This window comes from Mustela nigripes, chromosome 12, assembly GCF_022355385.1.
Source record: "Mustela nigripes isolate SB6536 chromosome 12, MUSNIG.SB6536, whole genome shotgun sequence".
Classification (NCBI taxonomy): Eukaryota; Metazoa; Chordata; class Mammalia; order Carnivora; family Mustelidae; genus Mustela; species Mustela nigripes.
In genome coordinates this window covers 27,703,887-27,723,627 of record NC_081568.1, presented here as the reverse complement: position 1 = coordinate 27,723,627, position 19,741 = coordinate 27,703,887, and the positions used below count along the sequence as shown (strand labels likewise).

Genomic DNA, 19,741 nt, shown 5'->3' with positions numbered 1-19,741 from the left:
TTATCAGATTACTAATCACTTTCATAATGGCTTTCTGAATTTGATGAGCAGGCAGAATTAGGTCTTGTGTCACCAGTGGAAGATGGTGCTCTTGTATTCCATAAATGGATAGCTTTCCTTGGGTCAAAGTTATTAATGTCTGGAGAATTCAACTGGATTATCAGGAGATCCGTCATACTTTCAGCCTTGATCTTGGCATTCATTTGTGTCTTGGCGAGTTTCATCTGACTAAAGCCACGTTCTGCCTCTGCGGAACTTGCAGGGAGGGTCAGCACTAGGTCCACTAATGTCAGGATATTTGGATACTTGTGTAAGTAAACTGAATTCACATAATCCCAGGTCAACTTGCGGATGTTCTGAAATCTGGGTGGGGGGAAGGATGAAAAATATAAAAGACTGAGACTCTCAAGTTTCATTCAAATATTTATAAATGTCAACTATGCCTACCTAGCATATATCTCTAATTTCAACATGCTCCATTCAGTGTCCACTTCATCAATTTCCACATTGGCAGCTTCCAGTACTGGTTCATAATGGGCAATGAGGATGGATACCTCTTTTTCTCCAAATTCTGCCATCGATATACAAGAGAAAAAGTCACAGATATGAAAGAAACCTACAGATGGTCAAAGAACAATAGGCTTGAAATTATAGAGTACCTCGATTTATCTTTGCAGGCCACAGTTTAAAGCTCCCAATCATGGTAGCTTTCACCACATCCTGGCTGGCATCTCTGAAGCAGCTTTGCAGCCTCTTGATAAGATGTGTTAAGACTGTGCTTCTTACATCAGAAATGTCTCCCTTTCCTCCCAGGCAGTTACCATGAAAGTGTGTGACTGAATCTACCCAACGTTCTTTTGGTCCTGGTCTGGGGAGGGAAAAAAAAAAAATTACCCAAATAAACAATTAACTGAAAAGGCACCTGGCAAATAATGTCCCCGGTCATACAGTCTACATTCAATAGACCCCAGATCATTCCCCAATTCCTCACCTTGTTTGATATATTCTGAGCATTTCCAGTGTTGACTCTAATGTGGCAAATATGTCAGCAATGGAAGAATTTCTGTTCTGATTGACACGGGAAAAAATGCTAAGTATATTAATGACATCCACTAAGAAATGGATGAATTTAACAATGTCTGCTTGGAGAAGGAACTGTAGGAGTTCCTTGGCTTTCTGATGACTGGTGTCACTTCTGTCTTCATCTGCCTGTAACATGGATTGGGAATAAAATATTGGTTTATCTTTATTAAAATTATTTGAGATTGCTCCATAAAAATATTCCCTGTCACTCTGGAAAACTAAAATAGTATGGTATGTCAAAATTACTTACCAAATGCAGTTGCTGGACTATTGCAGGATATCCCCTGAGAAAGTTTTGGAGGGCTGCCTGTAATTCTTGAAGCCACCTCTTGCCCCCTACTTGAGAAGGCATCACAGGTCGAAGGTGAAGGCTTTTGAAAGCGGTCATCAGAGAATTCCTGAGAAGAGGGGAACTGTGGTAGAAGTGGTATATGCTGTGAAGAAGGTTTCTGACATCGTTGTATAGGGGAATTCTCTGGAACACTGCCTCGTAAGATAGTTCGAGATGATGTGCAAAGCAGTACACAGTCAGCGCACATGGCTGGATTTCTCTCAAAAACAGGGCCACCCCATTGTTTTCTCCCTCTGAGTCAGGGGCACCATCACTTCCAAAACCAACCAATTTCTTTGCCCAGTCTTGGTTCGATAACTTAAGTTGAAGATTTCTCTCTAGAGTTTTTTCAATGGCATTTCTTATTGCCAAAGGATCCTTCTTTTCTACTGTCTGTACCCCAACAATTTGGCAATGCACTTTTCCTGCACGTGCAAACTGCACATAGACAAGTTCAGTTTCCCCAGTTGAACTGTCTGTGATTCCATCACTGAGGACAGAGAAGAATTTACTTTGTTCTAGTTTCTCTCTTAGATTTCTCCGTTCCACTTCAGCGATAAAATATGTAAAGGTTCTTGCTGATTTGTTAGTTCTGAATACCGGGCCTATATCAACCCCCTTCATATCATCCAACTTGCACATCCAGATGAAGTCTTTGAGGGGACGTCCCGTCTTGGCGATAGCGTGGCATGATCTGAACAAGTTCTCTACTCTCCCGAGGGTGACTTTACTCATGGTCGTCACCATGAGCTCTGTGGTGGCACGGTTCATTGGAGAAATACTTGTTGCTTCCATTAGTGAAGCTTTGGCATGGGCCTCACTGAGATGATGTGCATTGAGAAATTCTGTCCTAAAGTTGTCAGTGCCATAGGAAAAACTCACTTGATTTCCCCTTGACTTCACTCCATGCTTACGGCACAGGCCACAGAACATAAGATTTAGTATCTCATCATATATAAGCCAAGGGTATTTTTTTAGCCAGATTTTCAAAAATTGATCATTCCTCCTTGGAAGGTAATGGTCAAGCTTCCGCAGCCTTTTCTGCTTTCTAGGGACTTGGTTCACATCATCTGGAGGATCCCTGCCTTTAAAATAACTCCATATTGTTATTTTCAGTAATCACCAACATATACCCTGTTTTGCTTAATCTCTGTGCCCCACACTTGCTCATTATTTCTAGAAAAAAATACAGTGAGTGCTTACAAATAGTACATCAGACATTGTGGTGAGTGCTTTAAGTGTCTTATACCATTAGATCCTCATAATCCATCATCCCCATTTTATAGTTAAGAAAATAGACTAATTATCTGTCATTTTATGGATTAAAAAAAACCCCTAGGGCACAGAGAGGTCAGTTAATTTTCCTGATGTATTGTGTTCATAAGTGATAGAGTTGGGGATCACTAGCAGCCAGTCCGACTCCATAGCCACCATGTTTAGCTACCTCACTACTACAGGTTTCTCATAAGGACAAAGGGGGCTATGTTCTTCTTCACTCTAGAATCTGATTCTCTGTGCATAAGAGGAACATTGCTTTTTGCTGACATTTGCTTCCTGTGGTGAGAAGAAAGAGTAACAGGACATGCACGGCAGCATGTCTACAAGATTCGCCTTAGACATCTCTTCCTTCCCACCACAGTCCCTCCTTCTCTGGCAGGACCCGCGCCAACCTGTTCATTTACAGAAAGGGCTTCAGGCTTTGAGACCCGTCCTAGGTGGTTTCAAGGAGCTGTGCCTCATGCCTCATCTGTTTCTTTTCCCCAAAGATCTAATTTCTGAAACCTACTTGTCAGAGTGTGGAATATGTATATTCATCTGGAGAGAAAGACAGAAAAATTAAAATTATACAAAGAAACATCCTAAAATACAGTTTTTCTGAAGGCAGGCAGCCTGGACCACATATTTACCTCACTCCTTCAACTTCTGTGACTCTAGTGATCATTAGATGATATCATCCTATTTTACAGTTTAATGAAGAAGTGGAATATATGTTGGTGTGATAGTGTACTGAATAATGCCTAAGTGAGTGCTAAGCACTTCGCAGATGTTTAAGAAAATCAACATTCCCAACGGATCTTCATGATCTTATATCTATTAATGTCTTTTACCTGGAAACCTTCAACATTAGTCAGTTTGCTGCTGCTTTTCTTACCCAATTTGCATCTAGCTTCTATTTTGCTTTTTAATAATTTTTTTCTTTGCAGTTGTTACTGTTAAAACAGAGCCCCATTTTGTATTTTTTCTCCCCCAAATCCTAAATATCACTGTTTTTGCTTAAAGTGGGCCTTCTTGTGACTAGTTCCTCCTGCCTTCATTTTGGGCCCTACCTATTGGGTCCTCAAGCTCCCACTCTAGGCCTTTGGCACCAGACTGTTGCCTGCTGGCCACATGTCAATGCTGGTAAACACAGGAATGAATATATGAAAAAGAAGTCTCTTGTTACTGAAGGGAAGGACTTTAACTTTCACTACAGATTTAGCTAGCTTTTATGTTTATAGCTTTATGAACAGATTTTCCAGAAGGTATAATCTTGAATTCTGAGCACATACTTTCATTTGCCTAATGTAAATTCTCTGGCTTCATTAGAATGTGTTTCTTCCTGAAGAGGCAGACGAAACTCTGCCCACAGACAGTTTTAACAGGTCCAAGAGGCTTCTAGATTTACTACTGCATTTCCGTGATCTGAATCTCTGTAGCGGAAGGAGTTCACCCACTGAGAGAACCACAGGACATTCAGGGGCCTTACTCCTTTTTTGCAATAATCCCTAGAGTTTACCACCTGGAGACATATTCTTATTAATAACACCAATCCTTCTCTAGCATACCTTTTCTAAGAAATATTTCTGAATTTTTTGATTTGTGTAAAGTCAGAGTAATTTAAACAGGTTTCAGATTACAACATGGGGCTTACCTCCCTGCAAATATATAGTATCCCATTTCTACAATTTTCGCAGAGATACTAGCTTAGAAAGATCCACAGAATTTCCAATGATTCCCCCCAACCCCCATGCCCTTAATTCTGTCTCTCAGTTGGCGGAGGCTCTGTAGAGATACACAGCAGCATCTCCTGAGCTCTTAGTTTCTGCCTCCTTGTAATCCACTCACCACACATCATCTGGCACTAAAGGCCTTTGATAATCCTTTCCTGCGTGTCCTTTGTAAACCACTTTGAGACTTCACAATCTGACCACAAGTTCTCTGTGGTCCTCACCTCCTGCCTCCTGCCCCAGCTGTCTGTTTGCTGTTCCTTGAAGAAATATGTCATGCAACTTCAAAATCTCCACGTCTACTCTAGTTTCCCCTTTGCCTGCTTTCCCCAGCTCTTCTTCCTGGAAGGTTCCATTGAAAATTCTCTACTGGGTTAACCCCTGTGCTGACCCACATAGGCAGCAGTAACTACTTCCTCCTCTGAATTCTTGTAAAAACCATGTAGCCAAATAATCTAGTTTAGCCACCACAGACAAGAGTTCTGTTTGTAACTTCTGTCTCTGAGACCAATCACTGATCCTAAGGGTTTCTGGAAGAGGTTCAGAGGTGGAGCCCCTTGTGAGTTTTTAGAACAATTTCATAGCCTTGAGCAACTAAATGCTGCCTCTCTTGAAGAAGGAGTGAGGAGGCGGAATTTGCTGGACTGTGTTCTCCCCGGATAGCCTCTCAGCAGAAGCCAAAATAGCCATGAACCAAATCTCTACAGACATTACATGGAATACTGATGCGTTTACAAAGAAAAGGAGTTCTTTTGGTTTAAGTGGGGACTGAGGAACATTGCTAAAGTGTTCTAGTTTCAACAGACTCCAAATTGCTTCCGCTGGAGAAAGACTGCCTTCCTGATGTGCTTGGCTCTTGGTGTTTAGAGACAAGATGTTCCTACCCAGAGCTCAATGTGCTACACAAAATGACTGTTTTTGTTTGGGATGTTTATGTTCCCTTGGGGGGCCACATACCTTATGGTTTAATTCTATCAGGTGGTGTAATTTTTTTTTTTTCTGGAAATGTTCCAGGGTAATGCTATAGATGCCTATTGTGCCATGTGTACCTTCAGGATACTGAGCTAACATTTTTAGTAATAATTGGAATAGTTTGAACCACTATTATATAATGTTATATATTATATAATAATATGATATTACTCTGATTATATAATTAAATTATAATGGCTTATATTACACTTACATTGCAATTCTATGTGCCGGACACTTCCTAAACACTTTACATAAATTATTTTAAAGCTCATAGCAACTCTACTGATATACCCCATTGTCCAGATGAGAAAATTGAGACTGAGAGAGGCTAATTAACTTGCCCCAGAACATACTACAATCATTTGACAAAAGGTGGATTTGAAAAGAGCTGTCTGATTCTTCTTACCCATGGCTGGGTTTTCTTACTCAGCCAGCCATGGGTAAGAAGTGAATCAACATGGAAAGGCTAGCATGGGGCCAGACACATGGAGCCAGACCCCATGCCAGTACTGGCTATTAGAATTCAGAATATGTTCACTAAATCTCCCTCTGTGCTGGGAGTACTGTCATGGGAATGATTCCTGGGACAGTCAATGAAAGAATGTCTTGCCAATTCACTGGCTGTCTCTAACTTAAGCTGCTCCTGAGATTCTCAAATGTGGCTCTTTGCTGGGTGGGAAGAAAAACGCTGGCGTGATAAATGGTTTCATTGCATTTCACATGATCTTGTATGATTATCATGCATAAGGTTATTTTTCTTTTCTGGCATATATATATATATATATATATATATCCATGAATAATTTTATTTATGTAGCATAATTAAGAGTTACCAAAGTGGAACTTCACGATATGACCATTCTTTATAAATTTGCTAAAAAACTCTTCCTGCGGGCCTAGTTATATAATGACTATGTGTGAACATATATGCTTTTTCCTAGAGAAAAACACATCTGTTCATCATATTTCACCATATTTTAGTAAGCATGAGAGTTGCCTCTTAGATACCATAGGTTACACTGGCAAATATGAAATAGTTCATGGAAATTGCTCATATTTCTTAATATATAAATATACATTCTTAAAAATAACAGCAGTTTTCAAGTTCAAGGAAGATGTTCTGTAGGATCACACATTTAGAAATATGCCACATTCAACCAGTTGCTCCATACTTTCAAAACTGATTACTTCAACTGAGCTTGTCTTTTCAAAATTATACAGTTCTGAGGTAAATACAGTGGAAGATGCCAAAGAAGATTATTTTCCAGTTCTCAGAAGGAATATGATAAAAGATTTCATTTAAAAGATGGGTGGCTGTGTATCATTTAAGGCAGTGGACAACAGGAAGAAAGAGCGAGGAAGAAAGACTAAAGTCAGAGGATGTCTTGGGAGCTAAAGGAGTCAGGGAGAAAGGGTGAGTGGTGATTATTGGACTTCCTCGGGGAGGGGCAATGTCTGCATTTGCAACCTGACTTCCAAGTAAACATCAGAGAACTGTGATTCTGGGAGCGAGAAAATGGAATGATAATTATTTTGCCTTCCTTTTACAACATTAGCAAGAATAAGAACAGTGAACATTCTTTTTATTGATAGACTACCTGATACTGTGCTATGGTTTTACACGTACTTAAAAAGCAATGAATATGTGTGTGTGTGCATGTGTGCTTGTGTTCAATAGCATAACTGAGCTAATAATAAAAAATTTAAACTGATTGCTCATAGCATAACTGAGGTAATAATAAAGAATTTAAACTGATGCTCATAGCCCATAAGTCATTCAAACTGATTGCTCATAGCCCATAAGCCCTCAAGACCCCCCACTCTCACAGTATTGTATAGCCTTGTAAACCTTGTAGTAATTACAATGGTTATTCTTGAATCTGGGATAATTCTCCAGCTTGGGTGGATGGATGGTGGTGGTTCCTTAGAGAAGGCCTCCTCGTCTGTTTGCCTGAAGTTCTTAGGGTTGAGGAAGAAGCAGCAAAGCAGCCTCCTGACATTTCCCAGAACATCCACACCCATGCCTCTAATCTGCATGCTGGCCAGGGGCTGTTCCTCCAACTTGAAATATCCCCTGCATCCCTGCAATCAATCCCTCCTCTTCCAGTTCCTCCCTCCAAGGTAGTATCCCCTCAAACCTTCCCTGAGCCCTGACCGACCTCACTGTGCACTGATCCTGTTTTGCTCTGCATTCCTGAGCACTTTTATAAAGTTCACATGCTCTTCCAGAAAGAAATTAAATAGAAGTTTATATTTTCTTCTTCCTTGCTTGCCTTTTCAAATTACACTCTAAGTCCCTTGGGCAAGTGGTTTTCCTATTGCATCTACTTTTTCAAAAATATATAATTATCTGCCTCCTTTCTTCCCCCCTTCCTTCCTCTTTCCGCCACACTTTGTAAGCTGTTGCACTCATTCTACCATATTCAGATAACAGACAAATGTATCAGTTGACATGCTTTATTCCCAAGGGTTTGTAAGGTTAATCTTCTAAGACATGTGTCTGCCAACTTACAGCTGCTATTTGTTGTTTTTAAACTTTTAGTTGACATGGAGGCTCTGGTTTTGAGGTTGAATCCAAGAATGTATTATGGTTGTCGTCATGAATACCAAGGTCCCTTCTATTTATTTATTTATTTATTTTTAAAGATTTTATTTATTTATTTGACAGACAGAGATCACAAGTAGGCAGAGAGGCAGGCAGAGAGAGAGAGGGAAGCAGGCCCCCTGCTGAGCAGAGAGCCCGATACGGGACTTGATCCCAGGACCCTGAGATCATGACCTGAGCCGAAGGCAGTGGCTTAATCCACTGAGCCACCCAGGCGCCCCCAAGGTCCCTTTTAAAAGGGATTATGAGTGGTTGATAATTTTCAAAATCCACTTCCACCTACTGAAATGCCCCCAAATGCTTTTAGTTTTGACCTGCTACTTGGATGATTTCCTTCTCATCACCCTAGTGTAGGATTAAATCAAAGTGTATTTCATATTCAGAATCTTTATATATGTTATCTTTTTGTTTTAAACATAAAAATTAGTGCAGATATAATGAAGAGCAAAAGTAACTCTCGAGAAGGAAATATGTAATAAGAGGGCCTTGTGAACCCCACACCGCGGGGAAGAGAATCGAATCTGCCTGTCGGATGGAAGGGATTTTATGGGCTGGCTTTATAAAACTGCCATTTTTGATGCCTGCTGATGGCTGCATTTCCTTCCTGCTCAAATACCACCAGCTGGAGCTGGTATCCATCAACAGTTGTCATGTGTGCCTTTATGTACTGGAGGTGGAGTCCGCTCATGCTTGTTAGACGAGCTGACATGTGCCAGGGAAGGGGGTCCTCCAGAGGCCCATGGTTACACCTTGTTTCATCTGCTGGGCTTAGCCAGGAGATGTTCCGATTTAGATAAGGAATGCCCTTTTGACTAATGAGATTCAATGGAGATTTATAGAAATACTTGACTTAAAAAAAAAAAAAAAGCAAGTGAGTATATTCACCATGAAAGTGGAATTGTGTTAGTGCTAGATTAAAGTCAGTTGGCTATTCTCTAGGGAAAAGTAATGATTTTCCAATACATGGATGTTGGGAGAGAAAATAAACCTGATTATGAAAGGTGACTTAGTTCAGTGAGAAGGGGCAAGAGCTTTGAATCTAAAGAGGCCTGAATGACATATGACCATATGTAAAAACTGCTCTGTGACTCAGTGTCCAGACCAATAAAATGGAGATGAGATGATAGTTCTATAAGATCTGTCTGAATTACTTGTGCTATCAATTGATGGAATTCATTGAAGAATATCTGGAAGTAGAAAGAGAATGAATTTTTAAAGAAAGCACTTGCAGATGTTACAGAGTCATAATGATAACATGTGGAGGAAATAAAGAATTCATGTACATAAAATATTATGTGCACATACATGTGAACACCTTCATCAGTTAAGCAAATATTTTGTTGACAGGTTCCCTGGTTCTATTCTTAGTCGTGAAGCATTGAGGGAAAAGGGAAGTTCTCTACTCCCTGGTCTTCTTCCACAGACTAGTAGGGGAGACAGAAACACAAACTCATCGTCTCGGTCCAAACCCTAGACTGGACATATGTCCAAATGCTGTCTCTCTCAACTGCCAGAGTCAGACCCAAGTTTACCAACTTTTTGGCCAGGGACAGGGACGGGCTGAAGAGGAGAATTACCAGGAATGAAGACCACCACACTGCCAAAGGATCAGTCACGTTTCCTCCTGTTTGTTTCACTCAGATCTATGTTGTATGAAGCAGATGTGTGAGAAACTAGAGCAGAGTGAGGGCTCATTTTGGTGACATGCAACCCAGGGGGCTGATTTTACTTGTGAGCAAGTGACTGCTACCCTGATGAGTCTTAAACTTTTTTGTGCTTTTTCATGATAATTATTTTTCCTACCTTTAGGTGCGATATCTAAGAACTGATCTCGAAGACTATCAAGCTGTTCGATGGTCAGGGTGCCATTTTCTTCCTTTTCCACAGGTGGGGGGCGCACTGGGGGAGGAGGGTCTGGAAAGACTTTCACATCGCCATTAATGAAGAAATCTTCTTGGCTTAAATAGAGTTCATTCTGAATTTTTTTAGATGTTTCAATGTGAAAGCGAGCCACCTCGGTTAATTTTTCCACACTGAAAATGGAAAAATGCGAAGGGTTATCTCCACTAAATGCTACTGGATTAACAATGTTTGATTACTAGACATATACAAAGAGTCTACACATTGTGTAGCTAAAGTAGACAACTCAATCTGCATGTTTCCAAATTCCAATTCTCTTCAAACCCACTTTGTGAAAAGACAGAGTATAATTAAATAAGTGTAGATTGGAAATAAATATTTGCTCACTATAAAGCTCATGGTCACATACGTATACAAAGCTGAACAAAAAGGGACTTCATCAAATATGGTTTTATTAGTAATAGAACATATTTTACTGTGTAAGTACGATTGTGTCAAGAGATATATTTCATTCTAGGTATTCACCAGAATAAAGTTATATGGCAGAAGAATCTGTAAAATTCAACTGTTAGATTGACACATTTATTTGGAATCAGGAAAAGTTATTAAGTTAATCAAATTTGATAATGGATTTCTGGAAGAGTGACTTTTCTCTAACTTTGACTGGAGGAGTTTGATGTTATTTAAGACACAAAGTCAGAATGGACTCTCATAATATAAACACATTTAAATTGCTTTCTATTTTTACAAGCAATAATTCCTAGTTAAATGATGTAGTATAAGCAATAATAGGTGCAGTGGAAAGAACCCTGGAAGCTGAGCTCCCATTCCAGAACACTCCACAGCCATAGGTCCTTGGGAACTTAAATTTAAGCTCCCTGAATTTCCTTATCTTTGCATGAAGCCAGTAACGTGTAACTCCATACCTTATAATTATTAATATGAAATCACACAGAGCATGGATTTAACCTACACTGGGAATTATAGTTATGGCCCTAATTAAAGGGCCATTTCAAAAGCTAGAGAAGTTTTATACATGAATAAATATATTACTGTATTACAGGAAGGACTGTGTATCTAGTTTGCAATAAAGTTAGGACATGAAGGAAAAATCCATTTTTAATCTACTTTTATGTAACTGAGGAACACCGAAATATATTATAGACTGAAAATTTTAAAAAATAGTATTAGTTGCTTTCTTTGAAAAGACAACCCTAGAATTCAACAGCATGCTATACTAGCAAGTGCCCACATAGTGCGTATTATCTAACTCGTTTGTGCCTCGTGGTGTGTGTGCACTGGGGTGTGTAGGAGAAAGGGAATGGATAGCAATTAAGTTTTGCTCCCTTGAGCGAGGAAGGCCTCCCACTGCCCACCAAGACTGAGCCACAACCAGGATCTCAAAATGGGTGTGCTCCACCTAGTGGAGGTTACCAGGAAGGGAAGAGATTTAAAAATGCCAAGGGAAGGGCGGCGGGGGCGGGGGGGGGGGTGGAGGTTGGGGGAACCGGGTGGTGGGTATTGGAGAGGGCACGTATTGCATGGAGCACTGGGTGTGATGCAAAAACAATGAATACTGTTACGCTGAAAATACATTTTTAAAAAATTTTTAAAAAATGCCAAGGGAACGGAAAGCAAGATTTGGAGTTCTGAGGGATCTGGTAGCTCTCTCTATATTTTCCCTTTATCACCAGAGAATTTGTACAATAACCAAAGCAGAAAGCATGCCTGAACAGTCCTGGTTTTAACTTCTTGCAGTCACATTCAGGGGTCAGATATATACACAGAATATAAATCTGAGAAATTGGAGTACATCTGATAAAAAATATAAGAAGCATTTACTCTTGAGGGTCACGTGACTGGGAGTTGCGAATGCTATGAATTAAGAAAATACATTTTCATTTGTAAGTGGCAGACAGAGAACAGAACTGAACATCACTGCTCTGGGATGCTAACGAGTAACAGACTTGGCTACCCAGTAGTAAAATTATTTTAAGCCTACTGCAGTAAGGTTACCAGGCTGAGGGGTGTGTGTGTGTGTGTGTGTTAGTTATTATATAGCACAACAGATATTAAAAAAACTAGGATGAAGATTTTACAACAGAACTTTCATTATGAGACAAGGATTATAGAAAACAAACCATAACAACTATTTTCCAGACAATAGTTATTTCTGAGAATACTTGCCATTTGTATTCTATGTAGGTAGCAACTTCTAAATTTCCAGCCAATGTTTATTCCAAACTGTAGTGTTCCCAGAATCTAGATCTAATAGAAACCTCTGAAATAGCCTGGTTGCTGTGTTTCCTTTTATAAATGAAGCCATGGGGCCCCGAGCGATTAGGCATGGTGTTCATCTGTGGACAATGAGGGAATTCCCATCTCTTGGAACATCATGTCTCCTGATTCTCACTTGAGGGCTGTTTCTGCTTTGCTGAGCTGCTTTTTAGGGGAGAATTAAGAGAATGAGACTCTCTGCCCCTCACTAGAGATGAGAAGTCTGAAAAACCTTTGGAACCGAAGAGCAAAGTGGAACTGGGTATTACCCTTACAAGGGAGTCAGCCTCACTGATAAAACATTGCAGTTGTTTTGGACTTGTTAGTCTCCCATTAATCAGCCCTGACTAAAAATAAGTCTAACATTAGAAAGATGTGAAACACAATCTTACTTCTGAAAAATATTTTAAAATTACCTATAAACATACCTTGTAAACTATGGTCCTCATGGAGCAGCCTAAAAACCAAACTCAGAAATGATGTGTAAAACTGGACATTGCAACAGGACAGTTTGACCCATGACTTAGTGTTTGAGAAGAACCAATACAAATGCATATGTGATTCCCTAAAAGGTCAAAATTTCTATTTGCAAATGTAATTTACAGTTGTAAATGCCTAAAAACCTGCTAATTTTGACCTCCAGGAATTAAGAAAAAAATATATGCCTTGGAAAAGCCATGGGGTACATTACCTGGCCATTTCATTCAAGTACTTCTCACCAAGCCACTTTTCCAATAGTTTATATACATCGACCACCTTTGTTACTAAATCTTCAAGGAAAGCCAATGCTTTGGTCTTTATCAGTTCAAGCCGGAACTGTGTGGCTATCTCTATTTAAAAAGAAAATGAAGGATTATATATACATGCATTTTCTCACCAGCTGAATTCAATTTTAAACCAATCATGCTTCAGTTTGTGAAGATGTAAGTGCACATTTAATATATGAGTATAGGTAATAATTAATCTATGTCACTGAGAAAAAAATGGGTAATGCATGGTAGGGTCATTTGACAATTTATTTAAGCCAAAACTATTATAAACTGAGCTTTACATTTATTACACTTTTCAGCATTATGTTCTTTGATAAATTGGAGTGGGAAAGAACAAATAGATAATCTCTGAATTTCAAAAGGGGGAAGATACAAAGTCTCTTAATATTTCCCTACTTAAAGAACGTCAGGATGGCAACACCATTGTATTTTCTTAGCACTGGCCAAACTAGGGTAAATGCTCTGTATTCCAGGGTCTGTTGCTGCCCATGGCACCCACTAAGGTTTGTGGATTTTAGTTCTGAAATAGATTTCCCATGTTTCTTCGCTGCTTCCTCCACTGCCACTGGCTTCATTTGCTCATTTTCCTGATTTTTTTCAACGTCCATTTTCAGTTGCATTCTAAGACAAGTGGAAGGGCCAGGAGGATATATCTTATAAAATCACTGCTACCTATAGAAAAGGAAGCTCTTGAACATTATGGATCCAGGACTGGCTCTTCTAGGGCCTCTGTTACCAAGAACTCACATTCAGGGACTGTTAGCTTCCATTGGGATTTATTTTCCTAAGGAGAGGCCTCAATTATTCTTCACATAGAAAACCACCCCTGTAAAACCACACAGACTCTGACATATTCTTTTTGTGTCTATTCTCTGAGATTGTTAATTATTGCTGGTGTTCTCCTAGCCCCCTCCCAAATTTTCTCTTTCTGAGATCTCAGCACACAGTTATAGGACGGCTGAATCTAGCCCTCATGTGGTCCTAATGAAAACAACCAATGAAATGCTGTACTTTTCAATCGCTTTGTTCTGTGTTCCCCTGACACAACTTGAGCCATTCAAAAGCTATTTTCCTACTGGTCTGTTTTCCACTGAAAAGAATCATCTCAGTTCTTTCCAAATGCTACCTTCAAATTGCAGAGCTGCGAGGTGTTCTTCCTTGATTTTGAGCATCAGTTCTTTTCTCTTTTCCATTTGGGCAATCTCCTCTGCTGTCACCGTCACAGGTGTGACTTCTGCCATCGGTGGTGATTTGCCTGAAAGCACAGTGGAACTTGGGGAGGAGCGAGCCAGCATGCAAGAGGACGCACAGCTCCTTGGACAAAAATGTCGACCAAGCAACACGTGCGGGTCTACCGCAAACCTCTTGGGATTTGGAAAGGACAGACCCTAGTCCTGACTGTGAGTGGGAAGTATGGATCTTTCCTTGAGAATTCTCCAGGTGTTATCTAGGCTAGACACATGTGAAAATGCCCCTTTTGTGTAGCATCATGGGAAAGTGAGGTGTGCAGGGACGGCAGACACAGTTACAGACTCCAAGGAAGGTGCAGTGCAGAGATTGGCGATGGAAGTCAGCAAACTGCAACACAGCACGGAGGCCATTAGCCAGCTACGGAAGTACTGTTCCATCAGAGGTACTAGTGTTAGCCAAGTGCGTCCCAGATCCTCATCAAGAAAAGACCAGCTGACAACATCCACACGATGGCTGAAATGCGGCTCACAGTCAAGAATCTGTAATCTACTTAACAATCTTTTCAGTAGTACTTAACTGGAAGTACTTCCATGATTATATAAGAGAATTAGAAAATAAGAATTTGTCAGCATTTATCTGACAATCTATCCTTGAGAAATGGCAGTGTGATTCTAGCTGCAGGCTCCCTTTACGTAGTTCTACTTAGTGCAATAAATCTGTCTTGAAGGTCTGACCACAAGGGGTTCAAGTCATGTGAAGAAGACATAACTGTAAATAAAGAAACTGTAATAAAATGTCGTTGCAGGGCGCCTGGGTCGCTCAGTGGGTTTGGCCTCTGCCTTCAGCTCAGGTCATGATCTCAGGGTCCTGGGATCGATCCCCACTTTGGACTCTGCTCAGCGGGGAACCTGCTTCCTGCCTCTCTGCCTGCTTGTGATCTTTCTCTGTCTCTCTGTCAAATAAAGAGATAAAATACTTAAAAAAATGTAGTTGCAACAGTAGATGTATAAATTACAGGTGAAAGGGAGCTTAATCTCATTCAATTTCTGTTTTATCATCTGTAAAATTAAGGGACTAGACTCAACCATTTATCCATTAAAAGTACATTGAAGCATGTCCTCCAAATGCTGCTCATGTCTTTCAATTTTACCATCTGAGATGGACTAAGTGGTGTGTTTTTCCTTGTGGTGCTCTTCTTCTCTTGGCTTCAAGTGCCACCCCTCAACCCCGGGCATGCCCACATCCTCAACTCCTCCTCTTACTCCTCCTCAGGGCTGTTTAAATGTACTCCCGCTGGGAAGTGTTTCCCCACTCCTCAGAAGGACTGAGGTGACCTTGCGCTCAAGGTCGCCTGCACCTTCCCACTAAAGAGCAATGATGGATCAAATGTCTGTCTCTGGGGCTAGACTGAGTTCCCATCAGGGTAGGGACTGGGTTTTTGTTTTCGTTCTTAATGTTCACCATCGTGTCCTTAGCCCCCATCATGGCACGCTTCTCTTCTAGTGGGTGCCTAACAAGTGTCCCATGAGCAACTGCTTAGTGAAGTGACTTCTGCCCCCGTGCTTCTGTCTCTTCCTCTCTTGCCTCAACTCACCTTAAATATGTACAAGTGAAGACATTCAGAGGGGGCATAATGTTTGTGCCAGAGTTAATCCCAAGGCTGACAGGAGGTCTGTGTCAGCCTGAGTTTTCTCTTACCTTTGCTTTTTCCTGAGGCCTCTGAGGCAGAGATAGGCAGGAGGCCTCCAGAAGAGTGGAACTTGCTTGAATTAAACCAGAAACCTGAATTCAACCTGAAACTTATATACATATAATCGCTTTTCACCCAACTTCTTCTCAGTTAATATAACCCCTTTTGGGTACACTGTTCAGATTACACAGTACCATCTGGAGTTCTTCCAGCATGTTCCAAACTGTCCTTAAGGGTTATTTTACCTTGGATATGCTCAGCTATTTGGATAAACTCAGTACGATTAGCCAGCTAACACCACCAGAGCCTGGGTCTCAGAACCAAACCGAACCAACAGCAGCTTAACGTGCCTGCTTAGACGTTTGTGTTCTACCCAGGACAGTTAAAGCATCTGCACTTTGGGATGCCAAAGCCTTCAGTACCTTTTGCTTTTTTGTCTGCTTTTTTCTTCTTGGGTGGTTCCTTTTTGACTTTTTTATTTGTACCCATCTGAGGAGATCTCTCTTTCGTGTCCGCTGGCAGGTTTTCCTTTTCTTCTTCCATGAGCCTCTGATGAATTTCAGCAGCCACCTGGTCGGATACAAGCAAGATGTTGATGGATGCGACACTTAAATATGAGAGCCATGTGGATTTCGTAATCGCCCGGTTGAGCTGAAGCCTCATTCTCTTGTAAACAACCGTGCCATGTACTCAGTCTTTACGGAAGACACTCTTCAGTGTTTTACTGATATGGGAACCTGGCCCGGGCTCCAAGAAGTGGCTTTCCTCCTGTGTGTGTGTATTGCTCACTTTCTCCAGGCCTGCCTGCAGTTCAGTCTTATGTTTCCTCATTGACACCTCCACATTCTGGCAGCTCCATAATGATGCTTTTGAAAAGCTTTCTTTTTAATCTCAGACTCTATGGATTTAACACTCACCATTCTTCCAGGGCATTCCCCCATACCAGTGTTTCTCACATCATCATCTTCATCATCATCATTAAACACTGCTCCACAGAGTTTTAAAGACAGTTTTTCCTAATAGTGCCCTTCCATGAAGTTTTAATACCGCAGAATTGCATCTGTCCACATATTTTACCTGTAACTGTGCTTTATACATAATATGGGTAAGACTTTCTCCTGCTCCCCAACCAAGTTTTGGGACTGCATGCCCTGTATTATTTGGGCTCCTCGACTCTTGCGTTCTGGGCTTCCATTCTCCTCTAACACTAGACATCATCCCAGAAAGCGCAGGGCTCATGAGGATGACCTGTCAGCTTCCTCTACTCAGGGCACTTGCAGCTTCCTGCCATCTCAGCTACCCGCTCCTTTCAGTCGCGTGAGTGGAGTGCCTTGGTGTGAGAGATGAGTTTCCGGGCCTCCTCATCGTAGCTGAAGGAGGAGTAGGGTGCGGTGCGGTTGCGACCCCTCCATCCCTCCTCCAGAGCTCTGTGCTTCAGGAAGCAGAAAAAAATTGTCTTGAGGCTGCTGCAACTGGGGCCGTGCATTTCAAAGGCCAGACCTTTTGAAATAAGGCCAGCTGCCCCTGGAGAGGTGAAGAGCAGTTGAGGGTGTAGCCCCCAGAAATGAGAACTGAGAAAAGATTCCCAAAAGGGAGAAAGAAAACCTGCCAAACCCAGAGGAGGGAGGAGAAACATATGTTTAAAAACCTTAAATCTCAATAAAGCAACTGGTAAAGAAATGGGGTGGGGGGTCATTTACTAAAGTACCTACTGTGTCCAAGCCTGGTGTTATTTCTGGGGAGGAATGGGTGAGGGGCTCAGAGGAGAAAAAGGAAGTTGAATGGAGGTGAGTAGAAAGATGAATAAGTCATAAGCTCTCCTCTCCCCTGGCGAGATACACCAGCCAATTCCCGCTTGCCCCTAGTTCCTGCACACTTCAGACCCCTGGGCTCAGCATGTAGCTGTCCCCAAATGTTCTATGAATGTAAAATGTTGTTCCACCCTCCAAATGGGCTTCAAGCAGCTTTTAGCACCTGCTATGCTCATGGGGATGCCCAGGAAATGATTATTAATAGATGGAATTTCTTTTTAAATGATCTTATTCCACGGAACTTACCCACAGCTTCTTTAAGATCAGTGGAACTTTGGAGAAATACAGAAAGATTTCAGAGAACAAGCCAGTTTTGTGTGAGTGTATGTATGTGGTTTTAATCAGATGCCCTTAAGCCATAAAAATGGATTTCATAATATCTGCTGTGCTTTAAAATTCTTGGTAAAGCTGAAAGCAGACTTGTTAATCTCCCCCCAAATTGCAAGCAATTCAGTTTTGAATCTGTTTTTGCAAAGCACAGTAAGTTAGCAATTCCCTTTAAAATTGGATTTTTCTCCTTTATAAACAACTTTGTGGTGGTGGTGGTGGTGGTGATGATGATGATAATTATCATCATCTGCATTTTTTTGGTCCACTTCCCTCAAAGACCTCTGAGCCTCTTTCAAAATTTAACATAATTCACAATACATTCAGCAATCTACCTGTAAGTCTAAAGAAACTCTAGAAATAATGTCTTGACATTGTGGGCGTTAGCTATGACTTGTTTCTTTGAAATCATTGCATACCTGTTAATTAGAAGAAAGTTTTTCTAAAAGTTAACATTGTGCACTAAACGAGTAGCTGTTGGTGGGACTGCTGTGTAGGAAAAGGCCCGCATTAAAACTCTCTGCTTTCAGTTGCTCTCATCCCTGCTGGTACTGTTCATCCCTACAGTCGTTTGCCCAGGCATGTCTGTCTCACTGGAAACTTAAAATTCCCTTTAAGGCCATGTGATATCAAGGTCATAAATGTCTGTGAGAGACATAAAAGCAGGATTCAAATATAATTATTAGGAATACTAATTAAATTAGTACTAACTAAACTTTTCTCCCTTATTTCTATGTGGTTTTTATTTATTTTATTTTTTTAAAGATTTTATTTATTTATTTAAGGGAGAGGGAGAGAGAACAAGCAGTGGGGAGAGGGAGAAGCAGGGAGCCTGATGCGGGGCTCGATCCCAGGACCCTGAGATCATGATCTGAGCCCAAGGCAGACGCTTAACAGACTGAGCCACCCAGGCAACCCTCTATGTGGTTTTTCAAGTCCACAAGGAAAATAGTACAATTGTTAATAAATTTTAACATCATGATCTATTATATTTACAATTTCCAGGACACATAGGCATACATTATTTCATTAGATCTTCCAACCATTCACGAGAGGAAAGGTATGTGGAATGTCTCCCATGTTACAGATAAGGAATTGAAGACTGGAAGAGGTTATTTCCACAAAATCGTACAACTAAACCCAGAGTGGTAGCCAGTGCTCTTTTTGCTATGTGCTGCTCTTTCCAATAATGTAATATTCTACGATGTCATCTCCCCTAGGAAATTCTAATCGGATTTGTAAGAGTTGTAAATTACTTTATGTAGCTCCATAAGAATAATAATTCCTTTTTTTTTCCCCCCTCAAACTCCTAGCTCTGGTTTCCCATTCTCTGGTGCTTGGTAGTTGTAATCAAACTCATCACCATTGTCATTGGCATCATTATCAGTAGTAACCTCAGCATCTTCGGTACAGCAGCAGTCCCATGTCAGACTGTGCTGAGGGCTTAGTATCATATTAGATGTGGGCATGTTGCCAGGTATAGGGTGTATAAAATGTCTTAGAATCCAGTGTTCAGTGTTTAGGAAAATAGTGAGATAAACATTACAATTACTATTTAAGGAAAATAGTGAGATAAACATTACAATCACCTAGAATCTTCCTAGATAGGAAGAGCTGGATGCTTGGGAAGATAATACTGTTACAGGGATTGGAAGAGCACATGATCAGAGAAGACAAGAGGTTCAAACAGCAACCAACAACTCAGGAAGCAAAGCAGGAACTAGCTCTGAAGACTTTCAGAAAGCATATAGTTTAATCAAATAGAAGGAAGGAAGAACATATTTTAGGAGAGAAAGATGACATTGGCCAAGGCATGAAAATTGTTAATGCTGAT

The 19,741-nt window shown here is 40.8% G+C and overlaps 1 protein-coding gene across 1 annotated transcript in view; it reads right to left on the bottom strand.

The window, feature by feature from the left end:
• Window positions 1-19,741, bottom strand: part of SPEF2 (sperm flagellar 2) — a 173,060-nt gene that overhangs the window by 25,623 nt on the left and 127,696 nt on the right. The window contains exons 28-31 of the mRNA XM_059416314.1: window positions 16,192-16,339; window positions 14,015-14,143; window positions 12,810-12,948; window positions 9,785-10,014 (exon numbers count right to left, since the gene is read on the bottom strand). Coding sequence (XP_059272297.1) covers window positions 9,785-10,014; window positions 12,810-12,948; window positions 14,015-14,143; window positions 16,192-16,339 — 646 coding nt within the window. The remainder of the gene's footprint in view (window positions 1-9,784; window positions 10,015-12,809; window positions 12,949-14,014; window positions 14,144-16,191; window positions 16,340-19,741) is intronic.